The following is a 26,246-nucleotide window of genomic DNA, read 5'->3' on the forward strand; positions in this document are numbered from 1 at the left end:
AGAAAGGAAAATATTTTTAGGCAATATTTGCCTAGGTTGTTGGCTGTTCATATGGATAACTGAATAAACATAAAACACTGAACTGGTTTAAATATTACCCCTTTTATCCTTGAGAAGTTTAGCTAATTATTTTTCTTATGGTGTTTCCACTAATAGAAACAAGCAGAGGGAAGTGGTAAGCAGTCTTACTATGAAGCAACTTTAAAAGTTAAGAAATGAGATCCACTTTCACTGCAACCAGCTCTAGATCATTTAAATAAGTGTACCTTGTTCAAGAAGCTTACAACTTTGGTCTTTGTCTCCCCGGACTCCAGGCTCTGAGGGACCACTTCCTCATGGCAGGTCTCCTGAAATAGAGATTTGTTACTCACTGTCCAGAGTCTAAAGGGTTAAATACAGACAACAAAATAGTGCAAAATAAACCACGCATCCTGTTTTATAACACAACGAAGGTATTTTATATTTAAATAATTTGGAACAGGGTGACAGCTTATTTAAAAAAAAAAGTCACTTTTTTCATTGTTACTTGATTGTCTCCTTCATGTGATCAGACTTTAACTGTTTCTAACACCTGGATAGACTGCAAGTCTTCTCTCTTGTTGAGCAATAGGGGGATGGATACCCGTTTGGCCCAAATCTTACAGAACCTCTTAAATTTAATTAGTGACATCAGAGAAGTAATTGAATTTGAAGAACTTTATTTACATAGTTAAGAGCCATAGATGGAGAGTGTTCAGGTTCAGATCATTTCTAAATTCCAATTAGCCAGGCTGTACCCAGTCAGTAGTAAATAAATTAAAGTGACTAGCAAAATCTCATGAAACTACTGAGCATTTTTATGATTTGAAAAATGACAAAGCTCCCAATTCACTACAGACCAGATCCAATAAGGTGCTTTCCCACCTTCTCAGCTGAAAAATAACTCAATACGGTGAGATGGGGGAAAAATAGATTTTGAAAATATCAGGTAGAAGGCTGTTCTACATCTGCAAACATATATACTATTCTCAGGCATACCAGTGGGCAGTCCTAGAAATGTATTGTATCCCAAAAAACTTAGTAAATTACCTGTAATACCAGTCAAACTACATAGCTACACTGAACACCATAACTATACAAGTCTCAATTGTCACCTCTGCAAACAGTGTAAATCCCTGTAGTGCGTGTTGAACAATTAGCCAGGACTTGTCAGCCAGAAGGGATGCAAAGAGGCACGGTAGCTTCGGAAGGACTGTACCCTGCAATGGAATTGAACATAACAATTAAAAGAATGTTTCTTGGGGGGAAACTGGTTAATTCGGTTAGGCATTGGCCTTTCACCTCAAATCCAACCCATTTGCCTTAGGAGTACCTGATGTTTCCGTGCCCCAGTAATGACATCCCTCCCCGTGATGAAAACATACTGGGCTGTATTTTACGGCCCCCTACGGATGCGTACGTGCCTGTAAGGGCTGCGCAAGATCCAGGTTTTTGCGTGCGAAGCGCCTGCGTGAAAACCCAGAACTTACCCAACTTCTGCCCAGCGACTGCCTGCTTTTACCAGCGTAAGAGTTTAAATGAACATAATTTTTTTTCCAATCATTTAAAACATTAAAAAACCTGTGCAATAAGGTAAGGTTATTTTTAGCTCCTTAAATATTTAAAATTACATTTGTTTTAAATATTTAATTAAATGCCATTTTAAATGTTTTTTTTGGGGTATACCCATTCATGCTTATAGGGATTCTGTACATACGGAATCCCCATAAGCATGAATGGGGATCCCCTTTTATTGGTTGGGCCGGCGCCTGTGAACTGCATGCGCCCCTGGGATACGTGGGCCTCTACTTGCGGGTACCCAAAGAGGTCCAGGACCGCGAATCTCCGAACCTCCTGGACCACGGGTACGCAGGCATTTTATTTGTGGATCGGAGGCATTTCCCCACGGGAAGCCTCAGACCGCAAATTCAGGGCCAATGACAATGGCCCAGAAATTCGGGTCGGGGGCTTCCCGCGGGTGCAAGCCCCCGACCTGCACTTACCTTGCGCGCCGGCCGTTGAGCTGTGGGCCCCCGTGGAATTCCGATCCTGGGCCAGCTGCCGGCGTGCAGTGCTTGCGTATCCCAGGAGCACAGTTAGTTCGATGCGTCCCCTGGGATCACGTGGCCATGCTCCATTTATAAGTCTGACAAAGTGCTGTCAAGACTTATAAATACTACGGCCCCAAAATAGCACTAAATCTTCAAATAAATTTTTAAAAAACATCACTTTTTTAAATAAACTATAAATTACATGAAATAACTTTTAAACTAATTTAAATTTTTGAAAAAAATAATTTAATTTTCTAACGGGGCAAAAAATAAACCTGTGGGGAAAAAATGTTTTAATTTTAATTAATTCACCACTTACCTTGTAAAAAGCAGGCCTTATGCCTGCTTTTTACATATTCTAAATTCTGCAGGCTTACGTTCCCGGGAAAACCTGTATATAAAAAAAAAAAGACAGACGTTCGATGCACATGCGCAGCCCCTCCTGCGCACGCGTTCGACTTCTGAACCCCTTCGTTCAGAGGAACGGAAGTGCCGGTTTCCCGCGCATGCAGGAAACCGGCACTTCCATTGGGCCTATGGGTGAGTACGCCGTGCGTACTCACCCGTGGAGACCCGAATTTCTGGGCCATTAAAAGAATGAGAGGAGTAAAGCAAATTTAAATTGCCTGTTTTATTCAGATAGATTAGAAAGTACAATAAGACACAAAGTACCTGAATACTTGGTGGTACAACTCTCTTTCCTAGGGAACCCAAGAAGTCCACCGCAGCAAGACGAATATGATCAGGGGGATTCAGGGGAAGAAGGGAACTGAGAAACAATATCACCTATTGCACAAATAGGATAATTAATCATTACAATAATTAATCATTACAATAAGGAAATTCAACAATGTGAAATTTCAACAGTTTCTGCTAGCCAGGCCTACTCCTAATGTTCTTTAAAACCAGTGGATCCTAGCTGCTTTTGCCTAATAGCTACATCCATTAACTACTAAATCATGCACCATTCTTCACATTAAAAGACAGCTCGTGGAATGCTGTGGATCTTCAGTAACCAGCATTTTTCCTTTAGCTAGTTAATTAGCCAACTAATAGCCTATTGAGCATTTGACAAATATATACATACAGCCACCTTCTTGACCTCATCATCATAAATGGCCTCAAGACTTCACCGGTCTCTATCGCAAAAGGGTTCTCCCAATCTTTTGTCCCACATCTACCCCTGCCAGCGCCTAACGTCTCCACCATCACCTTTCACCCCTGGAAAAAGCTAGCCCCCTCATCTGACTCTTGCACAGGCTCTCTCATACTCTGGCCTACCAGCCAGGATGACACCAGTGTCTCTGCTGATCTCAACAACTGCCTCACCTCCTCCAATGCCCCTGTCTCTTTTAGATTCTGAACAGACTCCCATCCCCACTGCTCCCTTCGCCACAATAGCCACCTCCACTGACCGTTCTGTTGGCTGCAACAACCCCAAACTCCTCCTCTCCCTGGGCAATCATACAGCAAAGGTGAGGAACTCATGAATATTTTCATATTCACAATTGAGACTATGCACTCTGCTGCCTCTGACCTCTCTCACAACCAGCGCTGCTCTCCACCCACTCTCTCTTCAGAGACCGTTCCACCTTATTCGGTAGTCTTTCTTCCATCTACCTCCCCACATCACTAACCTTATTTCAATCATGAAACCTACCACCTGCTCCCTAGACTCCTCTAACTGCTAGCCAGGCAACTTCCTCCATTTCAACAACTTGCATTTATAGATCACCTTTAATGTAGAAAAACACTGCCAGACACTTCACACAAGCATAAGGGGAAAAAATGGATGCCAAGCCACAAGAAAAGATTAGGAAGAGTGACCAAAAACTTGATGAAAGTGGTGGGTCTTAAGGAGAGGCAAAGGGGTTTAGAAAGGTAATTCCAGAGCGTGGGGCCTCAAAACCCAAAGGCACGGTTGCCAAAAAGAGGGTGAAGAGGGGCATGGACAAAAGACCGGAGTCAAAGGAACTGAAAGATTGCGGATGGGGTTACGAAGATTGAAAAGATCCCAAAATTACCAACATCCAACTGTCCCCATCAGCGGACACAAAACTTGTCATTCCCCCCTCACACAAATTTATACTCGACTCTCCCCAACCATCTCCAATTATCAATCCATCACCCACCTTTCCATTCTATCTAAAGTCCTGAAGTACGTCATTGCCTCACAACTGCCCTCCCTGTCCTACCACACCCTGTCCAAAGCTCTGCAATCGGGCTTCTATGGCACTGGTCAAAGTGACATCCTACGTGACTGCAGCCATGACTTGCTGTCCCCCATCACCTTCCTCAATCTTTCCCCTGACACAAATACTGTTCACTACTTCAGCCTCCACAGCTCTCTCCTAGTTCCACTCCCATCTGTTGCACATTGACATTATCACACCTCCAATGTTTTCCCCTCTGGTACTTATATGGTCACCTCTAGTGTATCCCAGGGTTCCATCCTTGGCACCCTCCCCATCATTATTGACATACCAGATCTCAGCAATATTATCTGGCAGCAGGGAGCCAGTTTCACACACTTGCTGATAACAGACCGCTCTACCTTAACCACCTCCTCCACTGAACCCACAACTGTCGCCATCATCTCCAACATTAAGACCTAGATGAGCCAAAACGCTTTCCAGCTTAATGTTGGAAAAATAAAGCATCTTCTTTGGCTCTTGGAAACACTTCTGCACCTCCAGCCTCAACTCCTGAGATGCCAGCTCAACCTCTGAACCAGACTTCCTCTGCCACATCTGATCTGTTAACAAGGCCACTTTCTTTGACCTCTGCAAAATTATCTGTTTCTACCCAAACTCACACCCCTCTGCCACTGAAACCCTAAACCATACTTTTATCACCTCGTGGCTGGACTTCTCAAACACACTCATTGCTGGCCTTCCTACTTCCACCCTCCATAAGCTACATCATTGAAAATGCTGTGGCCCATATTGTCACCCAGTCTAAGAGTAGATATATCCTCATCACCCAAGAACTCACTAGGCTCAATTAGTTTCCTGTGTCCAATGAATCAAATTAAGGTATCATCTTCAAATTCCTCCACAGCCTCACTCCTCCCTATTTCCATGTACTCCTTCAGCTTTCTATCGCAGCATGCAACCTCCATTCCTCCAACATCATGTAGTCAGCATTACGAGCTAAAATCTACATAGCAAGCTTTCCATATTTGTTTTTTTTTTTAGAATCAAAGTCAGTCCACCCAACACCACCATTACCTGAGCTATCAATGTGGCACCTACTACTCGAATCAACAGTGCAGCAAGAGAAAGGAGCAGAGCGATTGTCTGCTGAACACAGCGCTGGCTCAGCACCTGTATAAAGGAAAGGATAGCTGTATTCACAAGGAAACAAAATACTGATCATCAATGTCTTCAACAGGAAATAATTGCTGCTTGTTCATTTCAATTCCATAATCCTATATAGTATCCACTTTTATCATGACACAGATATACCTGGGGGATACCACAAGTACTAAAGCAGTAGTCTATTTGGGAGAGGCCATTAGTACATGATCAGAAGTATACCAGGGAGAGACCACGAGTTCTGGAGCAAAGGTTCACCTGGGAGAGACTATGTGAACTGAAGCAGGAATATACTTCAGAGAAATAAGTAGGAGAAAAGTTACTGATGAGATTTATGTGGAACAGAAGGAATGTGGTGAGTTAAGGTCGGCCTATTCTCATTTTAAGAAAGTAATTATGATTTCAATTTTTTCACTACTGGTTGTATTTTAAGTGGTTTAACAGTACATGTACAGCTAGTATGTTTATAGTATTAAGTCAGTCTAATTGAATCAGGGCTGGTTTGCATTATGGAGCAGGTAGGTAGAATACTGTGGAAGATCAAGCCATTTAGCAACAGTTGTTGTATTTACACTGTCCTGGTCACATTATCATCGAATGTGTAATAAATACAGTATTACACACACATTAGCAATGTTCATTGGAAAGAATCTCAGGTACGTTTTGTTTGTCCTGCTCACCTGTTCCACAGTGAGGACTGTCCACATCTGGCAGAGAGTTTCTGTGATAGATAGCTGCAGCTCTGAATCCAAGGCTTCCCCATGGGCACGACACACAGCCACCACAGCAGCAAGGGCAACATTCTGATTAAAAACAAAACGGCTTATGACACATGAAGTCCACTATAATAAATCAAAGTTGGCCTTTATAATTAAGCAGTTAAAACAACTGGTTGTCATCTTTGGTTTAAATTAAAAAGAAAAATGACCTCAGGAGTCACAGACTAGTAAATGGGATGAAAGAAACAAAACAAAAAGCATTCCCATTATGAGAAACAAACATCACCAGAAAAGTATGGAGATGGTGGCTTATTAGTTGTAGCACTACTATTGGGACTCTTGACTGGGATATTCAAATTTGGACTTCAGTCTCAACTGATATACTTGAGCTTCCCCAAGTTGCCTACTGCAATCCCAGCTGGGTTGGTTGGTTGGTTGGTTTGGTTGGGTGGGTGACCCCTACTGGAGGATTAACAAATGGAACAATATCGATGGCTTCGAGGGATGTTTGGAAACTGCACTGAATGCTCTCAAACGAGGAGGGCAAACTTGAAGAGGGGAAATCCATTTGGTTTGTATTTGATCTAATTAGCATGAGCATACTGTCTAGATTTTTGATCTGACAGTTTTAACAAAAGCAGCAAAGACTATTTGCCTAGCAATCAATAAATATAATCTGCAAACATTGGACTTTTTCTTAAGATATTGAAAACATGAGTGTTCACCCATTATGCAGGAATATAACCATTTGCTATTTAATATTTTTAGGGATGTACTTTTGTCATGGTAAGTATTGGGGGTAAGCATCGACTATTCACGGTAAAAAGCCACAAGAGCATAGTAAAAACCATGGACAAATACATATATTTATAGTAACCAAATTACCTTAATTTTGCTTTTTTTTTTAAAAACTAGTACAATGATTTGTTTTGTGAAGGGTGTTGCTATGGGGTGGGGAGTGGGTTCTGTTTCCTCTGGGGGTTGGGTCGTCGACTGGCTATTGCGTCTGGGGCTTGGCAGACAGGGTTGCATGTGTGGAGTTGGGCGGGCCCAGCACTGTGCCAGTTAAATGTCTTTGGTGGTGGGGAGGGGATGCACTCATTTTGCATGGTGGGGATGCTGCCAGGCTTTGGCTCCACAGCCCTATATGAATCTGGAGGTGCTGGGAGGGGCAGTGGATTAAGGTGCTGTTGAGAGCGAAGCCTGCATTTTCGTTGTGTCTCAGGCAAGTCCTGGTTTAAGGTGGCTGAAATGGCTGCAGGAATTGGGAATTACAGGAATTTGTATTGTTAGTGTTGGTTTTGCTGGTAACCTGTATTTTTATTTAGCAGCTAGATGATCAGCTACGCCCCCTGCCCCCACCCCAAGGGTTGAATCGGGCAGCAGCATTTTGCAAGCTGCGCACTTCACAACTGTAGGGCTCAGGTGAGGCTTTATATTAAGAATAAGAGAGAACATGTAGGAGCCTAACAGACAGCTAACTGTTAGTTTGTTGTGTAACAGCACAATCCCCAGGCTTCTTGCTGGAGAAGGGATCACTGGAGTGCAAACACATTCCTCTGTCTTGGTGTGGGGGGGGGGAGGAAAGAGAGGAGGTGAAAGAGATGGAATACAAGATCCATGCTGCTGGGAAGGCACAGGCTGGAATGGGCAAGCCACACTCCCAAAAGGGCATTGGCTGCTGCAGCACGAGAATCATGCTGCTAGGAGGGCACTGGGTACTGTGTTCTTCCATGACTTTTCTTTCTTGACAAAGAACATTAACATTACAGGATCTGTGACAAAGGTACAACCTATACATCATCTAGGATACAGAACAATGAAATCAATTTGTTGTATCATTATTGATCTCTAATGAAATTGGGCATTATGTCTTACCACTTGTTCCAGTTCTCCCAAGGCACGCTTGCTACTCTGCCATCTCATGCACTGGTCAATTGCTGTCCTGGTGATGTCAGAAGTAACAGGTTTCTGAAGCTCAGGGGTCAGAGCTTTAATACTAACTTGTCGCCATAACAATAAATTGTTAGCCTCCTTGGGAGAAAACTTCTTCACAAATACAACCTGTATATACAGTGAAAGGAATATGATGACTCAAATGAAAATGCATTACCACTATAACCAGCAAGTTTCTTTCGGGTAAGTCCTCACAGATATTACTGTGATGCAACTGTTGAGTTGTATGACATTAAACATATGTCTCTGACCAGAAATTGACATTTACCACTCAGCCTGGGAGGCAAATTCTTATTTTTACAATACCAAAAGAGATCAGGAGAAATGTCATACAGTTTGGAAAATATCAGTTTGCCTGTCACATTCGAACAAAAATATACAAGCTTTTCAATTTATTCTTCGCCTTTTCTCCTGAAAGTGTCGTATGTTAAGGTTCTATGGAATCCACTTGTTCTCCACTATGTCCATTATTCACATCAGAGACTTGATGATGCGCATTGGCAGAATATTTGACCATGGAAGGCATCACAACCAAGCAACATCCACGCACTTGCAGGATTGGATAGGGTAAATACAGAAAAACTATTTCCTCTGGTGCAGAAATCCAGAACAAGAGAACACAATCTTAAAATTAGAGCTAGGCCATTTAGGAGTGAAATCAGGAAGCACTTTTTCACAAAGGGTAGTGGAAATCTGGAACTCTTTTCCCCAAAAGGCTGTGGCTGCTGAGTCAATTGAAATTTTGAAGATTGAGACCAATAGATTTTTGTTAGGTGAGGGTATCAAGGGACATGGAACAAAGGGTTGTAAATAGAGTTACGGTACAGATCAGCCACGATTTAACGAAATGGCAAAACAGGCTCCAGGGACTGAATAGTCTACTCCTGTTCCTTCAGGAAACTTTGTGCTATCCGGCACCCACGGGACCGAGCTGCTGCCGTTGCCTAAAAAGTGCCGTACTCTCCAGAGTTAATGTTGAGAGATACGGAGATTCTTATCTCCGTATTTGACAACAAACACTGTTGCTTAGCAACAGCTTCTAAACACTCGGGTGTGGCCCTAAAGCTCTGTAGCTGAAGCTGTTGCTATAGCTACAGACCTTGCACAGCTTGACTGTTCAAACAAAGCAAAAAAAAAAAGAATAAAAAACGGCTGCTGATTTTTGCCGGTGGCTCCAGATTGCCAGGTAGCTCACCTCCGGATAGCACAAAGTTTCCTGTATATAGGTCTTGGGGGATGATTCCCAGTGATATGTTTTATAGAAAGAAAAAAAATGTGCATTTATGTCACCTTTCATGTTCTCAGGACATCCCAAAGCACTTCACAGCCAATGAAATACTTTTTAAATGTGGTCACTCTTCCAATGTTGGGAAACGCGACAGCCAATTTGCGCTCAGCAATGTCCCGCAAACAGCACAGATAAATAAGCAGATAACCTGTTTTAGTGATGTTAGTTGAGGAATAAAGTTTGGCCAGGAGACCAGGAGAACTTCCTGCTCTTCTTCAAATAGTGTTATGGGATCTTTTACGTCCATCTCAGAAAGCAGACGAGGCCTCATTTAACATCTCATCCAAAAGAGAAGGACCTCCAACAGCACAGAACTCCCTCAGTACTGCATTGGAATGTCAACCGAGATTATGTGCTCAACTCCTGGAGTGGGACTTGAATCCACAACAGAGACACGTGCTGTGCCTTCTTTAATTGTTCCCTGGCAAACAAAGTTACAGTAATCTGCTTGATGAGTGGTATATAGACAACTGACCAATTTGACAAATGTCACCAGTAGTGGCGTAAAATGATATAGTATCAAAAACATTCAACGTGGTGACTTTGACTAGAACAGGTCCACAACACCCTGTGCTGGATTAGTCTACTGGTCAAGCTCCAGTATATGGCATATGCTCCAAGGCGCAGTCTGAGCTGTGAACGTTGGCTGCAGCAATGAAGAGCTCCTCCAAAGCTTCATGATTGAAGTGCAGCCTCCTGAGACAAGGCTGTGAAAGATCTCAGAAAGTGCACTTGGGTATCTACGTCCTGCTGGATGGGGAATGGTGGGATGGTCTGGCTCCCCTCTAGTGCTGCCTAATTAATCTAGCTTCCCTTACAGCCTCCTTCTGCTCTTCTTCCAACATGTACATCACGTAAAGTGGAATTCCCACTGAGATTACCATTTTGCAGGTTTCAGACACCAACGCAGTAATTCTCTTAAAATACATTGCTTTCCAAGGTGAATGCAGAATGTAGGAGAAGGCCTTCTGAGCAGAATAGTGAAAATTATTTTCCTATATCTGCAATGAATCCCAAGATACAGCCAAAAGTCCCCACAAATCTCAGTGCAGCAGTGTTCTTCAACCAAGTGCCTCCGCTTGATGAGCAGGTCCTGGCAAATTTAAATAGTGGTGCACTTTCTCAAGGGCAGCTGGGAAGACAGAAGCTACAGAATTTCTGACAGATAACGTCATCCTGTCGTAATTGTCATTTACATGTAGCTGCTAGTCAGAGGCTGTGCGCTTCTTCACTCTGCCCTAAAACGCAACAGAATTAATGCTGGAGTGCTTCCAAAGTAGAACCCCAGCACACACTAAACTAGTTACAAATTCTTGGCACCTTAAATGTGCAGTTACTGATTTACACCTTTCCCCAACCCAGGAATTTCAGGGTATAACACAATTTCAGGTTCTCAGTGTTATTTATACTAGTGCAATATCTATTCCAACCACAAGATGCCACTAATAACCCATGTAAACTATTCATCTTCATTAATGCCACAAATGCAGTGCTGCAACTGTGAATTACTTATGTAGATTTTTAAGTAGTCAGGTTGAGAGAGATCGTATTATCCCTCAATATGAGAAGTCCCAGAGTCAGACTTTGCCACATCCTGTGCTGGATAGTATGGTTTCTTCAGTTCCTATAATCCTAAAACAAAAATAGCAGCACTTTCTGTTTAAGAATGACCCATTAGACTATCTCATTCTGAGCCGAGTACCTTATAAATTATATACTCAGCATGATAGTTGTTCAAAGCTCATCTCAATTTGTAAGTAGCAAGATCTACTGAAATAAACGCAGGCTGTCACTTTTGCCCAAATTGCTGGAATCCTGGAACTGGTATGTAAGCAGATTTTGACAACAGGTTGTTCAGCACCATTTCCATCTCGGACCTCTTATAGACTAACCTGATGGTCTGCTGCCATGAGGAAAAGCATACGTCGGAGTAGTAAGGATAAATGGGACAGCTGGTAACACTCTCCACAACAAGACTTCACCTGAAAATTAAAATAAGATTCACTGATATTGTATCAAAAAATGTACTAAACTAGAATAAGGTTCTTCGAAAGTGATACAATTTATTTCCTATTTACATTACACACCATGACATGGCATCTCACCCTCACCACAAAATATAAATAGCAATCCATCACAGCAAAAAGGCAGCTGTTAAAACTTTACAGCAGTCTCAAGCTATCACTTAGTGGTGTAGGTCCACAGTAAATCTGCCCAGGAGACAGAGTTGATCCATAACCATTGACTAGATTAACAGGAGAGAGAATATCTGGAAGGGAAAATTTGAGGTGTCTTTAATTAAAGAATGAGATTATCACATAACTGGATAAAAAGAAAATTGTTACAAGTAGCCAGCACAGATTTCAAAAGGGACGATTGTGATTGACAAACCTCTGTAGAGGGGGGGGAAAGGCAGTGGATGTAGTGTACATGGACTTTAGGAAAGTTTTTGATAAGCTACCACATGTCAGATTACTAAAGATTAAGGGGTATGAAATTAGGGGGAAGAGTAACAAACTGGTTAGAAGGGAGAAAACAGTAGGAGTTAAGGGCAGTTTTCAGAGTGGATGGAAGTGGGTTGTGGTGTCCCACAGGGGCCACTTCTGTGCATATCACTGATTTGGATATTGGCCTAAATGCCACAATTTACAGATTATATCAAAATAGGAAGCATCATTAATTTTTTTACAAAACCAAAGGAAGCTGCAAAGGGATGTTGAGAAGATGGGGGGGAAATGGGCTAAAATGAGGCAGATGCAACTGAAATAAAAACAGAAAATGCTGGAAATACTCAGCAGGTCAGACAGCATCTGTGGAGAGAGAAACAAAGTTAACGTTTCAGGTCGATGACCCTTAGTCAGAATTTAATTAAATATCTATAAGTGTGAGGTGGTGCATTTTGGTAAAAAAATAACAGCTGTCTTTATACTAAATGGAAGTAGGCTTGGTGCTGTAAGAGCAGAGGATTTTGGGGGGTATAGGTTCCCAGGACATTAAAGGCAGCACCTCAGGTTGATTTCTAGGTTTGGAATTCTAGGTTATATCACAAGAGGTATAGAATATAAAAGCCAATACATAAAACCTTAAACGACCCCAGTTAGAGTACTATGTCCTGTATTGGGCTCCATACTATATGAAGGAGATCGAGGCTTTAGAGAGGATACAATACAGATTTAGAACAGGGGGAAGGAGAAACTTCTTTACACAGAGCATTGTCAGGCTAAGAAATTCACTTCCATATTTAGTGGTCAAGGCAGAAACTGTCAACATTCAAGATTAGATTGGATCGGTAGCTTAGGAAAAAGGGGTTGAAGGGATATGGGAACAGGGTGGGTAAATGTGATAGAACTATTTGCTCACTTAGGAATTGATCGATGAAAACTACCAAGTCCATCTCATTTGCCTTTTACCATCCTGGTAATTGCATGATACAACAATAATCATAGCAATCAATCACTATTAGTCTACAACAGACCCAGACACGAGGCGAGGAAAATCCACCAGTGGTGGAAAACTTTTGGAACCAAAGTCACCTGTTCCTCCCAAGCATGTGACACTTACCACATATCATGTCTCAAATTACTTGTATGCTATATTCCAAAATATTATTTTCTGAAAGAAATTATCTGATTTGCATTTGAATTAATCAACACTCATTGTCTCCATAGGGAGTCTATTCCACAGATTTACCACTTGCTCACTGAAATAATGGCACGGATTTTGCAGTCAGCAGCAAAGTAATGGCATTGCTGCTGACCTCGAAGGAATCTGCCCACAAAGATCTAGCGATCTCTGTGGCGTTGATTTCACCTCTCCCAACGTTAATTTGAATCTGACGCCAAGTCTAGAGGCCCTCCAGTGTCCAGCAAGTGACTTCATCAAGCTGGCTAAGCAGCCAATCACACTGAAGAATACTCACAGACAGTAAACCAGGAAATAAAATGCACTGATTTTCCTTCACTTTTTAATAATTTTACAGAGAGCAAAATAAAGATTAGGATATACTCATGGAATTAAGGTAGAAGCTGAAATAGCATAAACAAACTTTAAAAAAACATGGAATTTTTATCATAATGAAAATATTTGACATTCCACAAATATAAAATTAGCTTTTCAGGGCCAGAACGGTTGTTCAGCAGTAATTATAACTCAGTACGCCATTAAAAACCCAGTTACACTTCATTCAACAAGGCTTAACTTTTTCGGGGGTTTTTAAAGAGTGATATTCCATTGTAAAAACGTAAGTTCTCATCAGTTCAGTGATTTCAACCGATTGCCGGCTGTGGGAAGTTCAACAGCGCGACCTGTGGAGGAACAGGGAATGACTGACAGCAACTTCTGGATTTCCATGTTTAACTGCACATGTGTGTATTCCAGAAGTTGCTGTCAGATTCACAGTTGTAATGACGGCGAACGCTGACAGTTTTGCTGTCATTACAACCGCAAATTCCGAGCCGTAGTTTCTACAGGTTAGTTTTGAATTTACCCCCCCTTCAAGTGCAGACCGTGTCCTCTGGTTTTACTGCTTGGAAGGTAAACGCCCGCATGGACTGGTTGAGCCGAACAGCCAGGTTCTATGTTGTAACCCATGTATTTCTATGAGATGACTGGAGGAAGCTGTTGTGAAGCACTGAGTTCAATGAAACAAGACTTGAAACATGGTCCAAATTAAAAATGTGTCGCAATTTCAGGCTGTAGACAAAAAAAGTTTGTAAAATGGATTTCTTCTTGTTGAAATTAAAAACATCCTTTAAACTTAGTGCCACAAACAAGAAATCTGTTTTATAAGCTTACACTTTCCTATGCAATTGTGGCAATGCAATCAAACTTTTCTACTTTTTAATTTTAGTAACTATTTCTAAATTCTTATAACTGGAAGATAGTAATCTGACAGATGCTTAATGGGTACTATCATATGCAAGATGATGGTGTCTTGAACTCATCACTGTGCATCTACCCCTTAGCCTTATACAAAATCCTTATACTGCATGATATGGAACTCAGTATGCTGGCCAGGAAAAAGCTTCATTGGGTCCTCCAGTAATTCATCTTAAAGGAAAACATCAAGGGGACAGGAAAAGGGTAAGTATTTGCCCCAAAAGACTACAAAATAGGACTATCTAAAATATCTCCCAACTAAGAGAAGATATCCTCAGTTCAAAACAGTCTTGTGGAGAATAGCTGTAGCCCAGCTAGAAAAGGCTCCATTATTCAACTTTCCAATGGAAGTGTTGTGCTGAATTGGCAACCAGAATAGAAAAGATGCCAATCCCCACTGAATAGAATGGCAACTAGCTGGAGGCTGCATTGGGAGTAAAAGATGCTGAAGGGATAATTACTAGTCCTAGCCCTTTTCGGGCTACCCCGGATCAGGCGTATTCCCCAGACTTTCACCTTCAACTAAAGTTAGAGATAGCCGAATTCTATAAGATGCTTAATTGGGTCTAAAGATCCAGACTATCTCTCCCTAAAGGAAAGGAACGGCTTGAAGGTGTTACCGTCCTCCAGATAGCACTTTTAATAAGTTTAACTAGACTGTAACCTTCCGGATATTATGAGGGTCTGGAAAACTCCCCCAGAATTCTGCAACTCCTCACCAAAGAGTGTACAGAGATTGAGTTCGCGAGTTTGATATAGAAGTACTATGTGAGACAATTCTAAAAATATATAGATTTATTAAAGAACCGACATGTAGTTAACAGCTGGTGATTCAATCGCAACTTTAACAGTTCCGAAAACAAATAGCTTACAATTCTTATTCTCAAATCTTAACTTCGTTACATTTCTTACTTATTTCTAATCCAGGATATCCACCAAAATCAAATAAAAGTACAATTTTGATCCCCGAGACTCAAAGAGTTAAAAACTTAGAGCCTGCCTCTGAAGAGTGAGAATCGCTTTGCCCCTTTCAGCGACTTCTGACTTCCTATTTGAAACTTCTATATTTTATACCCTTTTTTCAGTGATATATCCTTTGAAGTTTTCTGCTGATTATCTCTAGTCATCTTTCTGTTGACTTCTTTCTGTTCTTACTGTCAATTCAGCTGTTAGCTTGCAGAATTCTGTCTGCTGTGTAGGTGTTCAAAACTTGTCATAACAGATGTATCTATTTATGCCATTTTTACGAAGGTCTTCTATTCAATTCTTAAATCACCGTAGCTGGTTGTAAGCAGACTTTGCGTCTATGTGTTGCAAGTTCAATACAAAAACTATGTGATTGCTTGGTGCATCTATTGATGTCATATTTACAAAGTCTTGTGTTTGTATCTTTTACAACATGTAAATTAAAAACACTTCAACCGAGTACATGATTGTCTTCCTAGCCATCTCAATTGGTTGTATTTCATGTCTTTCATTTGATGTCATATTTATGAAGGCATATGGTTCTTTAATGTTTTGTGTTTCTGTTTCCCAACGTGTTGGTTTATGACACCTTAACATTATACCATTGTGCTCTTTCATGTGCCTGTTTACAAAGTGTTGGTTTAAAACAATTTAACTGGGTTATGGTATTGTGTTCTTCCCAAAGCTCAGACTTTCTGGAAGCTCCAACTCTTTGCTTCAATAGGGCCATTGTTTCAGTGTCAACAACCAATACCCATTTCAAAAGCCTGTATTCTGTTTACCATTGTGCTCTTTCATGTGCCTGTTTACAAATTGTTGGTTTAAAACAATTTAACTGTTTACAGCTTTGTGTCGTTGAGGCTTTTAGATTTTTAAACCCAGTTTGTCATGTTTTAATAAAGTCAGAATTCTGTTCATAGGATGGTGTATTTTTCTGAATAGGTATGACTCATTCCTTTACAATGCTTCCAATCAATTTATTTTTGTGCAAAATATTAGAAATAGCTTTCCATTCCCCTCAAATGTTCTCTCCTAAAGGCACAGATAGATGCAGTAGTACAGTTCCATGGGCCGTTTACACCCTCTAGTACCTCACCCAAGTGGCTATTCTTCATGGATTGAGCAAAACCATAAACAAGCTCTTGCACCTTGGTGAGCTGCACCCAATCCTGTTATATCAAATGTAAATACATATGCACTTTCCAGCAGCAATCACCGAATAGCAGACAGGAGTAGAAACCTTGATCAATTTTCGCTGCCCTACCTCAGGGGCATTGTGGCCAACTGTTGTGCCCTAAATACCATCCCAGTTCAGATGAAAGTTTTTTAAAATAAGCTCTCTGGGGAAAGTAGCAATCCCCCACTCCCCACACAACCACTGTGGTATTCTACTATAACATCAAACTGACAGCTTTGATTTGCCAAAACTCAATTATGAAATATATTTTGCAAATGACACACCCTCTGCTATACATATACCTCACACAATATTTTAACATAGTTTTAGTTACTTACCAGCTGAGCTATGAGACACACATGATGGACACAAAGTTCAGCACTTCCATATCTGCAAATGAAAAAATATAATGTACCAAACACAGAAAAGGATTCGTCTACCAAAAAGTGTGCCAATTCATTAAGCTTTTTACAAACAATTCTATGGCCCAAGACAGTTGTGTGAAATTATATACAATCTACTTAAGGCCTAAGGATTCAAATTCATGGCAGCTTGCCTGGCAGATTTTTTTTTTTAACCTCCATCAAAACGAATAGATTAAAGCAGGGGTTCTCAACCTTTTTGCTTTTGAGGCCCCCCTCTCATGTTATAAAAATTTCCCAGACCCGTAACACAACACAAATATTTTTTCTGTATAAAAATTAGTTAGTAGTTATTAATAGCTCTATTGCACCTTAAGTAAAGAAGAATTTATTAAGTACTAAATTTACATAAGCAAAATACTGCTGATGTTGAAAAACTGAAATAAAAACAGAAAATGCTCAGTAGGTCAGGCAGCATCTGTGGAGAGAGAAAGAGTTGACATTTCAGGTCTGACAAAAGGTCTTTTCTGTTTTTATCCTAAATTTACATTATGTGCCCATTTGCTGCCCAAGGTCTGCTCCATCCCTAACCCTAACCATTTGCTTAACAGGAAATGAACCAGGAGCAACAAGCGCAGTGCTCACTACAGGCTTGTTTTATGCACACTCAGTTGGACTGGACTAAAAGTCCAGGGTTCACGTCCTCCATTTCAGAAACAGAATTTCCCTCATTTCTAAATCAAACCCCAACACAGTGGTGAAAGCCAGCGACTTGAGTTAACAGCACCAGTAATGGCAGAGGCGGATGGCACATCAGAGAAATGAAGAAATATACAGGGCCCCGAGTGACTTTACCCACTTGACCTCATCGCCATAAATCCTTTAGTGACAAAGGCAGACCCCCTCTTTCCTCCTCCCCAACCCTTTCACAAATAGCCGGCGGTATCGCAAAGGACACAAGCGCCCAGACTAGGCCTATCCGTCAGTCAGAGAAGCAAATGGCCATGAATATAAAGCTCCGAGTTTGAGGTACGAGGAAAATCGTGGTAACTCCTTCAGCTATTTTATTAACTCAGACTGAAGACGTTGAAAGAGAGTCACACCGGATCCCGATTATTACAGCCTTGCCGCAGGCCCAGAGACTGGAAAGTCTCTTTCTCTCCCCTCCCCACCCCCAAGGTCACATTACGGGCGCACTGTCTCCATTGTCAGCTCTCTTTTCAAATGCACGAGCAGCTTCCAACTGACAAATGGCGGCTCCGCATGAGGGGAAAGAAAACAGTTGAAAGGAAAGCTTACGCTACCTCAGCCCGAGCAACGCTGGACTAACTCGCGGATTTCCCCACCCCCAACTCAGGTTTTAATCTGCTGGAAGAGAAGTTTTATTTAATAGTTAAAAGCGGCAAATAGGGCTGGATCAAAAAAAAACTTGCCAAGATAAATACTGCTGTAAAAGTCAGTGACAAGCAAAGGGACTTGTCTAAGCGTTCAAATGGTGTCGAACAGTAAGAACCTGAATTAACTGCACAAGCAGTCTTCATAACCACTCGTCTCAACATGCAGGGGAGACTACTGATATTTATGACAAACATCAGTAGTCTCTCCTATATACCGATGGGACACACCAACTGACGGACCCCTAGGGGTCCATGGACTCCCTGGTTGAGAACCCCTGGATTAAAGGATTTGAGCAGTTTACAAATAACAACAGAAAATGCTAGAAAAACTCAGCAGACCAGGCAGCATCCGTGGAGAGAGAAATAGAGTTAACGTTTCAGGTCAAAGACCTTTCGGCAGAACTGGAAAAAAGCAGGAAATGGAAAGCAAGTTTAGGGGCTGGGAAAAGGGGGAGGGGATGAAAGAACAAAAGGGAAGGTCAGTGATAGGATAGAAAGCAGGAGAGATTAAGAGGTATTCAAGGCAAGAGGAGGTGATTAAGGAATAAAGGATGGCTCTAGATGAAGTGTGAAATGCGCTGGCGGAATGAAGGACAGCTGCAGGGAGGGAAGAAAAAAAGGCCAAACAGAAAGTGTGGATAAAAAAAAAAGAAAATTTATATGTGATAGGGGCCGAGGTTATGATCTGAAATTGTTGAACTCTATGTTGAGTCCAGAGGGCTGTAGAGTGCCTAATCTGAAGATGAGGTGCTCGAGCTTACACTGAGCTTCCGTGGAACAATGCAAGAGGCCGAGGACGGCGAGGTCTGAGTGGGAATGGAGCGGTGAATTAAAGTGACAGGCCACCGGGAGCTCAGGGTCCCCCTTACGGACTGAACGGAGGTGTTCCGCAAAGTGGTCACCCAATCTGCGTTTGGTCTCCCCAATGTAGAGGAGACCACATTGTGAGCAGCGAATACAGTATAATAAATTGCAAGAAGTACAAGTAAATCGTTGTTTCACCTGGAAGGGGTGTTTGGGGTCCTGGACAGTGGCAAGGGGGGAGGTATAAGGGCATGTGTTCAACTCCTGCACTTGCAAGCCAGTGTCGCGAGCAGTGAGAGCGGAGTTTCAGTGAGTATTTAAACTCACTGTCGCTGGCTTTTTTTCCACAGGCTTACCAATCTCAGACCGGCGGCGGCGTTCCAGAGCCACATCACGATTCAAAACGTGACGCGGGCATGAGGAAGCAGCTGATTGGGTGAGTACAGCCAGGTGAGTATTTATACTACTCTATAGTTTGACAGTTAAGGTTCATAGTTTAAAAAGTTTAGAAGGGCTTAATTTTGTGGTTATAGTTTCTAAGGTCTCTGTTGTGTAGCAGGGAGTGCTAGGAAACAACGGCCCTTGAGTATATTATTTAATAGTATAATTGGTGGTATTTATTTAATTTAAATTAATTAAAGGGTACGTCATGGCAGCAAAGCTCGGCCCTGTGGCATGCTTCTCCTGCACTATGTGGGAAATCAGGGACACTTCCTGTGTCCCGGACGACCATGTGTGCGGGAAGTGTATCCAGCTGCAGCTACTGGCAGACCGCATTACGGCGCTGGAGCTGCGAATGGATACATACTGGAGCATTCGCGATGCTGAGGACGTCGTGGCTATCACGTTTAATCAGTTGGTCACACCGCAGGTAAAGGCTGCACAGACAGGAAGGGAATGGGTGACCGCCAGGCAGAGTAGTAGGCGCAGGCAGGTGCGTGGATTCTTTAGCGCAGTCAAGACCATCTATGGCCCAAGCACCCAAGGCCCTTCCCCACTGCGAGACAAGAACGGAGAGGTACTCATCAAGGACAGGGAAGCAGTCAGTGCCTGCTGGAAGGAGCACTTTGAAGATCTCCTTAACCACGACTCTGTCTTCGACACAAGTGTCCTCAACTCCATCCCACAGCATGCTACCCGCCACCATCTCAGCACAACCCCAGCCCGGCATGAGGTTGAAAAGGCCATCCGACAACTGAAGAACAACAAGGCCTCGGGAGCTGATGGAATCCCCGCCGAGGCACTAAAGCATAGCGGAGAAGCACTACTGGCGTGAATTCATGAACTCATTTCTCTTATCTGGAAGGAGGAGAGCATGCCAGGGGATCTCAGAGACGCCGTAATTGTGACCATCTTCAAGAAAGGTGACAAGTCCGATTGCGGTAATTACAGAGGAGTTTCCCTGCTATCTGCCACAGGGAAAGTCATCGCAAGAATCCTCCTCAATCACCTTCTCCCAGTGGCCGAAGAGCTCCTCCCACAGTCGCAATGCGGATTCCGCCCACTAAGGGGCACAATGGACATGATTTTCACCACACGTCAATTACAAGAGAAATGCAGGGAACAGCACCAACCACTGTACATGGCCTTCTTTGATCTCACAAAGGCCTTCGACACTGTCAACCGTGAGGGATTATGGAGTGTCCTCCTCAAATTCGGCTGCCCTCAAAAGTTTGTCACTATCCTCCGCCTCCTTCACGACGACATGCAAGCCGTGATCCTGACCAACGGTTCCACCACAGACCCAATTCACGTACGAACCGGGATCAAGCAAGGCTGTGTCATCACACCAACGCTCTTCTCAATCTTCCTTGCTGCAATGCTCCATCTCACCCTCAGTAAGCTCCCCACTGGAGTGGAGCTAATTTACAGAACAAACGGGAAACTGTTCAACCTCCGTCGCCTCCAGTCCAGATCCAAGGTCGTCCCATCCTCTGTCGTCGAATTACAATATGCAGATGATGCTTGCGCCTGCACTCACTCGGAGGCCGAACTCCAAACCATTGTAAACGCCTTCACCGAAGCATACGAGCATGGGCCTTACACTAAACATCCGTAAGACAAAGGTCCTCTACCAACCTGCCCCCGCCACACAGTGCTGCCCCCCCGATTATCAAAATCCACGACAAGGCCATTGGACAACGTGGACCACTTTCCATACCTCGGGAGCCTACTGTCAACAAGGGCAGACGTCGACGACGAAGTCCAACACCGCCTTCAGTCGCCTGAGGAAGAGTGTGTTTGAAGACCAGGACCTCAAACCCGGCACTAAGCTCATGGTCTACAGGGCAGCAGTGATACCTGCCCTGCTGTATGCCTCAGAGACATGGACCATGTACAGCAGGCACCTCAAAGCACTGGAGAGGTACCGCCAACGCTGCCGCCACAAGATCCTGCAAATCCATTGGCAGGATAGGCGCACCAACGTCAGTGTTCTTGCTCAGGCCAACATCCCCAGCATCGAAGCGCTGACCACGCTCAATCAGCTCCGATGGACGGGTCACACTGTCCGCATGCCCGATACGAGACTCCCAAAACAAGCGCTCTACTTGGAGCTCCGGCACGGCAAGAGAGCCCCAGGTGGGCAGAGGAAACGCTTCAAGGACACCCTCAAAGCCTCCTTGAAAAAGTGCAACATCCCCACCGACACCTGGGAATCCCTGGCCCAAGACCGCACAAAGTGGAGGAGAAGCATTCGGGAAGGCACCGAACACCTCGAGTCTCTTCGCCGGGAGCAAGCGGAAGCGAAGCGCAGGCAGCGCAAGGAGCGCACGTCAACCCAAGCACCCCACCCACCTGCCCCTTCAACCACCGTCTGCCCCACCTGTGACAGAGACTGTAGGTCCCGCATTGGACTAATCAGTCACCTGCGAGCTCATTTTTAATGTGGAAGCAAGTCATCCTCAGTTCCGAGGGACTGCCTAAGAAGAAGAAAAAGAAGAATACAGGGGTCCCCTGTGGCCATCCCCCTCTCAAACAGATATACCGCTTTGGATATTGTTGGGGAGGATGGCTTATCGGAGGAAAGCAGCAGCAACCAACTTCCTGGCACCATGGGTGGTTCTGCTGCACGGGACGGGAGGAAAAAGAGCGGGAGAGCTATAGTGATAGGGGATTCTATTGCAAGGGGAATAGATAGGCGTTTCTGCGGCCGCAAACGAGACTCCAGGATGGTATGTTACCTCCCTGGTGCAAGGGTCAAGGATCTCTCGGAGTGGCTGCAGGGCATTCTGGAGGGGGAGGATGAACAGCCAGTTGTCGTGGTGCATATAGGTACCAACGATATAGGATGAGGTCCCAAAAGCTGAATATAGGAAGTTAGGAGGTAAATTAAAAAATAGGACCTCAAAGGTAGTAATCTCAGGACTGCTACCAGTGCCACGTGCTAGTCAGAGTAGAAATAGAAGGATATTTCAGATGAATACGTGGCTAGAAGAATGGTGCAAAGGGGAGGGATTCAAATTCCTGGGACATTGGAACCGGTTCTGGGGGAGGTGGGACCAGTACAAACTGGACGGTTTGCATCTGGGCAGGACCGGGACTGATGTCCTAGGGGAGTGTTTGCTGGTGCTGTTGGGGAGGGTTTAAACTAAAATGGCAGGGGGTTGGGAACCTGTGCAGGGAGTCAGAGGAAAGGGAAGGAGAAAAGCAAAAGTGGAAGTCAGAGAAATCAAGGGTTTAAATCAAACATGGCTGCAGTAAACAATAATTCTAAAAGGTCTAAGAGTGTTAAAAAAACAAGCCTGAAGGCTTTGTGTCTTAATGCGAGGAGCATTCGTAATAAGGTGGATAAATTAGCTGTGCAAATAGATGTAAACGGATATGATATAATTGGGATTACAGAGACATGGCTCCAGGGTGACCAAGGCTGGGAATTCAATATTCAGGAAGGACAGGCAAAAAGGAAAAGGCGGTAGGGTAGCATTGCTGGTTAAAGAGGAGATTAGCACAATATTAAGGAAGGATATTAGCTCTGATGATGTGGAATCTATATGGGTAGAGCTGAGAAATACCAAGGGGCAGAAAATATTAGTGGCAGTTGTATACATCGAGAAAGACTGAGGGGGAAACATCGAGAGAGAGACCGGGGGGAAACATCGAGAGAGAGACCGAGGGGAAACATCGAGAGAGAGACCGAGGGGAACCATCGAGAGAGAGACCGAGGGGAAACATCGAGAGAGAGACCGAGGGGAAACATCGAGAGAGAGACCGAGGGGAAACATCGAGAGAGAGAGACCGAGGGGAAACATCGAGAGACCGAGGGGAAACATCGAGAGAGAGACCGAGGGGAAACATCGAGAGAGAGACCGAGGGGAAACATCGAGAGAGAGACCGAGGGGAAACATCGAGAGACCAAGGGGAAACATCGAGAGAGAGACCGATGGGAAACATCGAGAGAGAGGGAACATCGAGAGAGACCAATATGGAAACATCGAGACTGAGGAGCACTTTATTTATTTAATTTTATTAATTTATTAATTAATTGATTGATTGTATTTATTTAATTATAAGTTGTGAGTTCCTCACGATGCTCTCCCAGGGCGGCCACCCTGTAGCCAGAGATTATTCTAGAAGCCTGGGTAGAAATATCAATGTAATTACTGTAGAAATTACTTTTTTTTACATTATTGCTTGTTCATTTTACGTGCTGTCTTTTATTTATTTTATGTCTGCTTTATTTATATTTAATTAAAGTATGTATGCGTGTATATGTCGGTATGTGTTTTTTTGTGATGGCGCCGATGAAGATGGCTGCCGTCCTTGCGGGCTCCATGCGTACCAGGCAGCTAAGTGTTCTTGCTGCTTGGTGCTCTCGGCTCATCAAGAAAAAAGCATTTCACTGACTAGATTTCACTTCTTGGATTTAGTTATGTGATCAATAAAATTGAAATTGAAATTGAAAATTGAATACAGACCCCCAAACAGTAATGCTGAGGTTGGGGATGGCATTAAACGGGAAATTAGAGATGCGTGCAATAAGGGCACAGCAGTTATCATGGGTGACTTTAATCTACATATAGATTGGTCTAACCAAATTAGTAACAATACTGTGGAGGAGGAATTCCTAGAGTGTATACGGGATGGGTTCCTGGACCAATTATGTCGAGGAACCAACTAGAGATCAGGCCATCTTAGACTGGGTATTATGTAATGAGAAATTATTAATTAGCAATCTTGTTGTGCGAGGCCCCTTGGGGAGGAGCGATCATAATATGATAGAATTCTTCATTAAGATGGAGAGTGAAGGAGTTGATTCGGAGGTTTGGGTACTGAATTTAAATAAAGGAAACTACGATGGTATGAGGCGCGAGTTGAGTAGGATTGATTGGAGAATGTTACTCAAAGGGTTGACAGTGGATAGGCAATGGCAAACATTTACAGATCGCATGGATGAACTACAGAATTTGTTCATCCCTGTTTGGCATAAAAATAAAACAAAAAAGGTGACTCAACATTGGCTAACAAGAGAAATTAGGGATAGCATAAGATCCAACAAGAGGACATATAAATTAGCCAGAAAAAGCAGCAAACCGGAGGATTGGGAGCAGTTTAGGATTCAGCAAAGGAGGACAAAGGGATTAATTAAGTATAGAGTATATGAGAGAAAGCTTGCAAGGAACATAAAAACTGACTGTAAAAGCTTCTATAGATATGTGAAGAGAAAAAGATTGGTAAAGTCAAGCGTAGGTCCCTTGCAGTCAGAATCAGGGGAATTTATAATGGGGAACAAAGACATGGGCTGGCAATTAAATACATACTTTGGTTCTGTCTTCAAAAAGGAGGACACAAATAACCTCCCAGAGATGTCGGGGAACATAGGGTCTAATGAGAGGGAGGAACTGAATGAAATCAGTATCTGTAGGGAAATGGTGTTAGGGAAATTGACGGGATTGAAGGCCGATAAATCCCCAGGGCCTGATAATCTACATCCTAGGGTACTTAAGGAAGTGGCCCGAGAAATAATAGATGCATTGCTGGTCATCTTCCAAAATTCTATAGACTCTGGAACAGTTCCCATGGATTGCAGGGTAGCTAATATAACCCCACTATTTAAAAAAGGTGGTAGAGAAAAAAATGGGGATTTATAGACTGGTAAGCCTGACATCGGTAGTGGGGGAAATACTAGAGTCCATTATAAAAGATGTAATAGCAGAGCACTTGGAAAACAGTGACAGGATCAGACAAAGTCAACATGGATTTACAAAAGGTAAATCATGCTTGACTAATCTACTGGAATTTTTTGAGGATATAACTGGTAGAATAGATAAGGGAGAACCAGTGGATGTGGTGTATTTGGACTTTCAGAAGGCTTTCGATAAGGTCCCACATAAGAGACTAGCGTGCAAAGTTAAAGCACATGGGATTGGGGGTAAGGTACTGGCTTGGATAGAAAACTGGTTGGCAGACAGGAAGCAGAGTTGGAATAAACGGGTCTTTTTCCGAGTGGAAGGCAGTGACTAGTGGGGTACCACAGGGATCGGTGCTAGGACCCCAGTTATTCACAATATATATTAATGATCTAGGCGAGGGAACTAGATGTAATATCTCCAAGTTTGCAGATGACACAAAGCTGGGTGGGCGTGTGTGCTGTGAGGAGGATGCAGAGAAACTCCAGTACAATTTGGACAGGTTGGGCGATTGGGCAGATGCAGTACAATGTGGATAAATGTGAGGTTATCCACTTTGGTGGCAAAAACAGGAAGGCAGATTATTATCTGAACGGCAGTAGATTGGGAAAAGGGAAAGTGCAACGAGACCTGGGTGTCCTTGTGCACCAGTCGCTGAAGGTGAGCATGCAGGTGCAGCAGGCGGTTAAGGCGGCAAATGGTATGCTGGCCTTCATAGCGAGAGAATTCGAGTACAGGAGGCAAGGATGTCTTGCTGTAGTTGTACAGGGCCTTGGTGAGAACACACCTTGAGCATTGCATGCAGTTTTGGTCGCCTTATCTGAGGAAGGAAGTTCTTGCCATGGAGGGAGTGCAGCGAAGATTCACCAGACTGATACCTGGGATGGCAGAAATGACGTACGAGGAGAGATTGGGTCGATTAGACTTATATTCGCTAGAGTTTAGAAGAATGAGAGGGGATCTCACTGAAACTTATAAATTCCTAACAGGATTAGACAGACTAGATGCAGGAAGGCTGTTCCCGATGGCAGGGAGTCCAGAACCAGGGGTCAGTCTAAAGATAAGGGGTAAGCCATTTAGGACTGAGATGAGGAGGAATTTCTTCACCCAGAGTGGTGAACCTGTGGAATTCTCTACCAGAGAAGACAGTTCAGGCCAATTCATTAAATATATTCAAGAAGGAGT

The 26,246-nt window shown here is 43.2% G+C and overlaps 1 protein-coding gene across 6 annotated transcripts in view; it reads right to left on the minus strand.

Moving 5' to 3' along the window:
- The window catches only part of firrm (fignl1 interacting regulator of recombination and mitosis), a 78,179-nt gene that overhangs the window by 4,100 nt on the left and 47,833 nt on the right, over window positions 1–26,246 (minus strand). For 5 of the 6 annotated variants that reach the window (XM_085982668.1, XM_085982667.1, XM_085982665.1 and 2 more), the window contains 8 exons: window positions 16,709–16,760; window positions 11,242–11,331; window positions 7,984–8,169; window positions 6,067–6,189; window positions 5,300–5,395; window positions 2,742–2,855; window positions 1,134–1,238; window positions 267–347 (listed from right to left, as the gene is read on the minus strand). In XM_085982668.1, coding sequence (XP_085838794.1) covers window positions 267–347; window positions 1,134–1,238; window positions 2,742–2,855; window positions 5,300–5,395; window positions 6,067–6,189; window positions 7,984–8,169; window positions 11,242–11,331; window positions 16,709–16,760 — 847 coding nt within the window. The remainder of the gene's footprint in view (window positions 1–266; window positions 348–1,133; window positions 1,239–2,741; window positions 2,856–5,299; window positions 5,396–6,066; window positions 6,190–7,983; window positions 8,170–11,241; window positions 11,332–16,708; window positions 16,761–26,246) is intronic. The other variant, XM_085982662.1, reaches the window with a different exon arrangement.

This window comes from Somniosus microcephalus, chromosome 3 (genome assembly GCF_052327205.1).
Source record: "Somniosus microcephalus isolate GS21.2 chromosome 3, FLI_Smic_1.0, whole genome shotgun sequence".
Taxonomy (NCBI): Eukaryota; Metazoa; Chordata; class Chondrichthyes; order Squaliformes; family Somniosidae; genus Somniosus; species Somniosus microcephalus.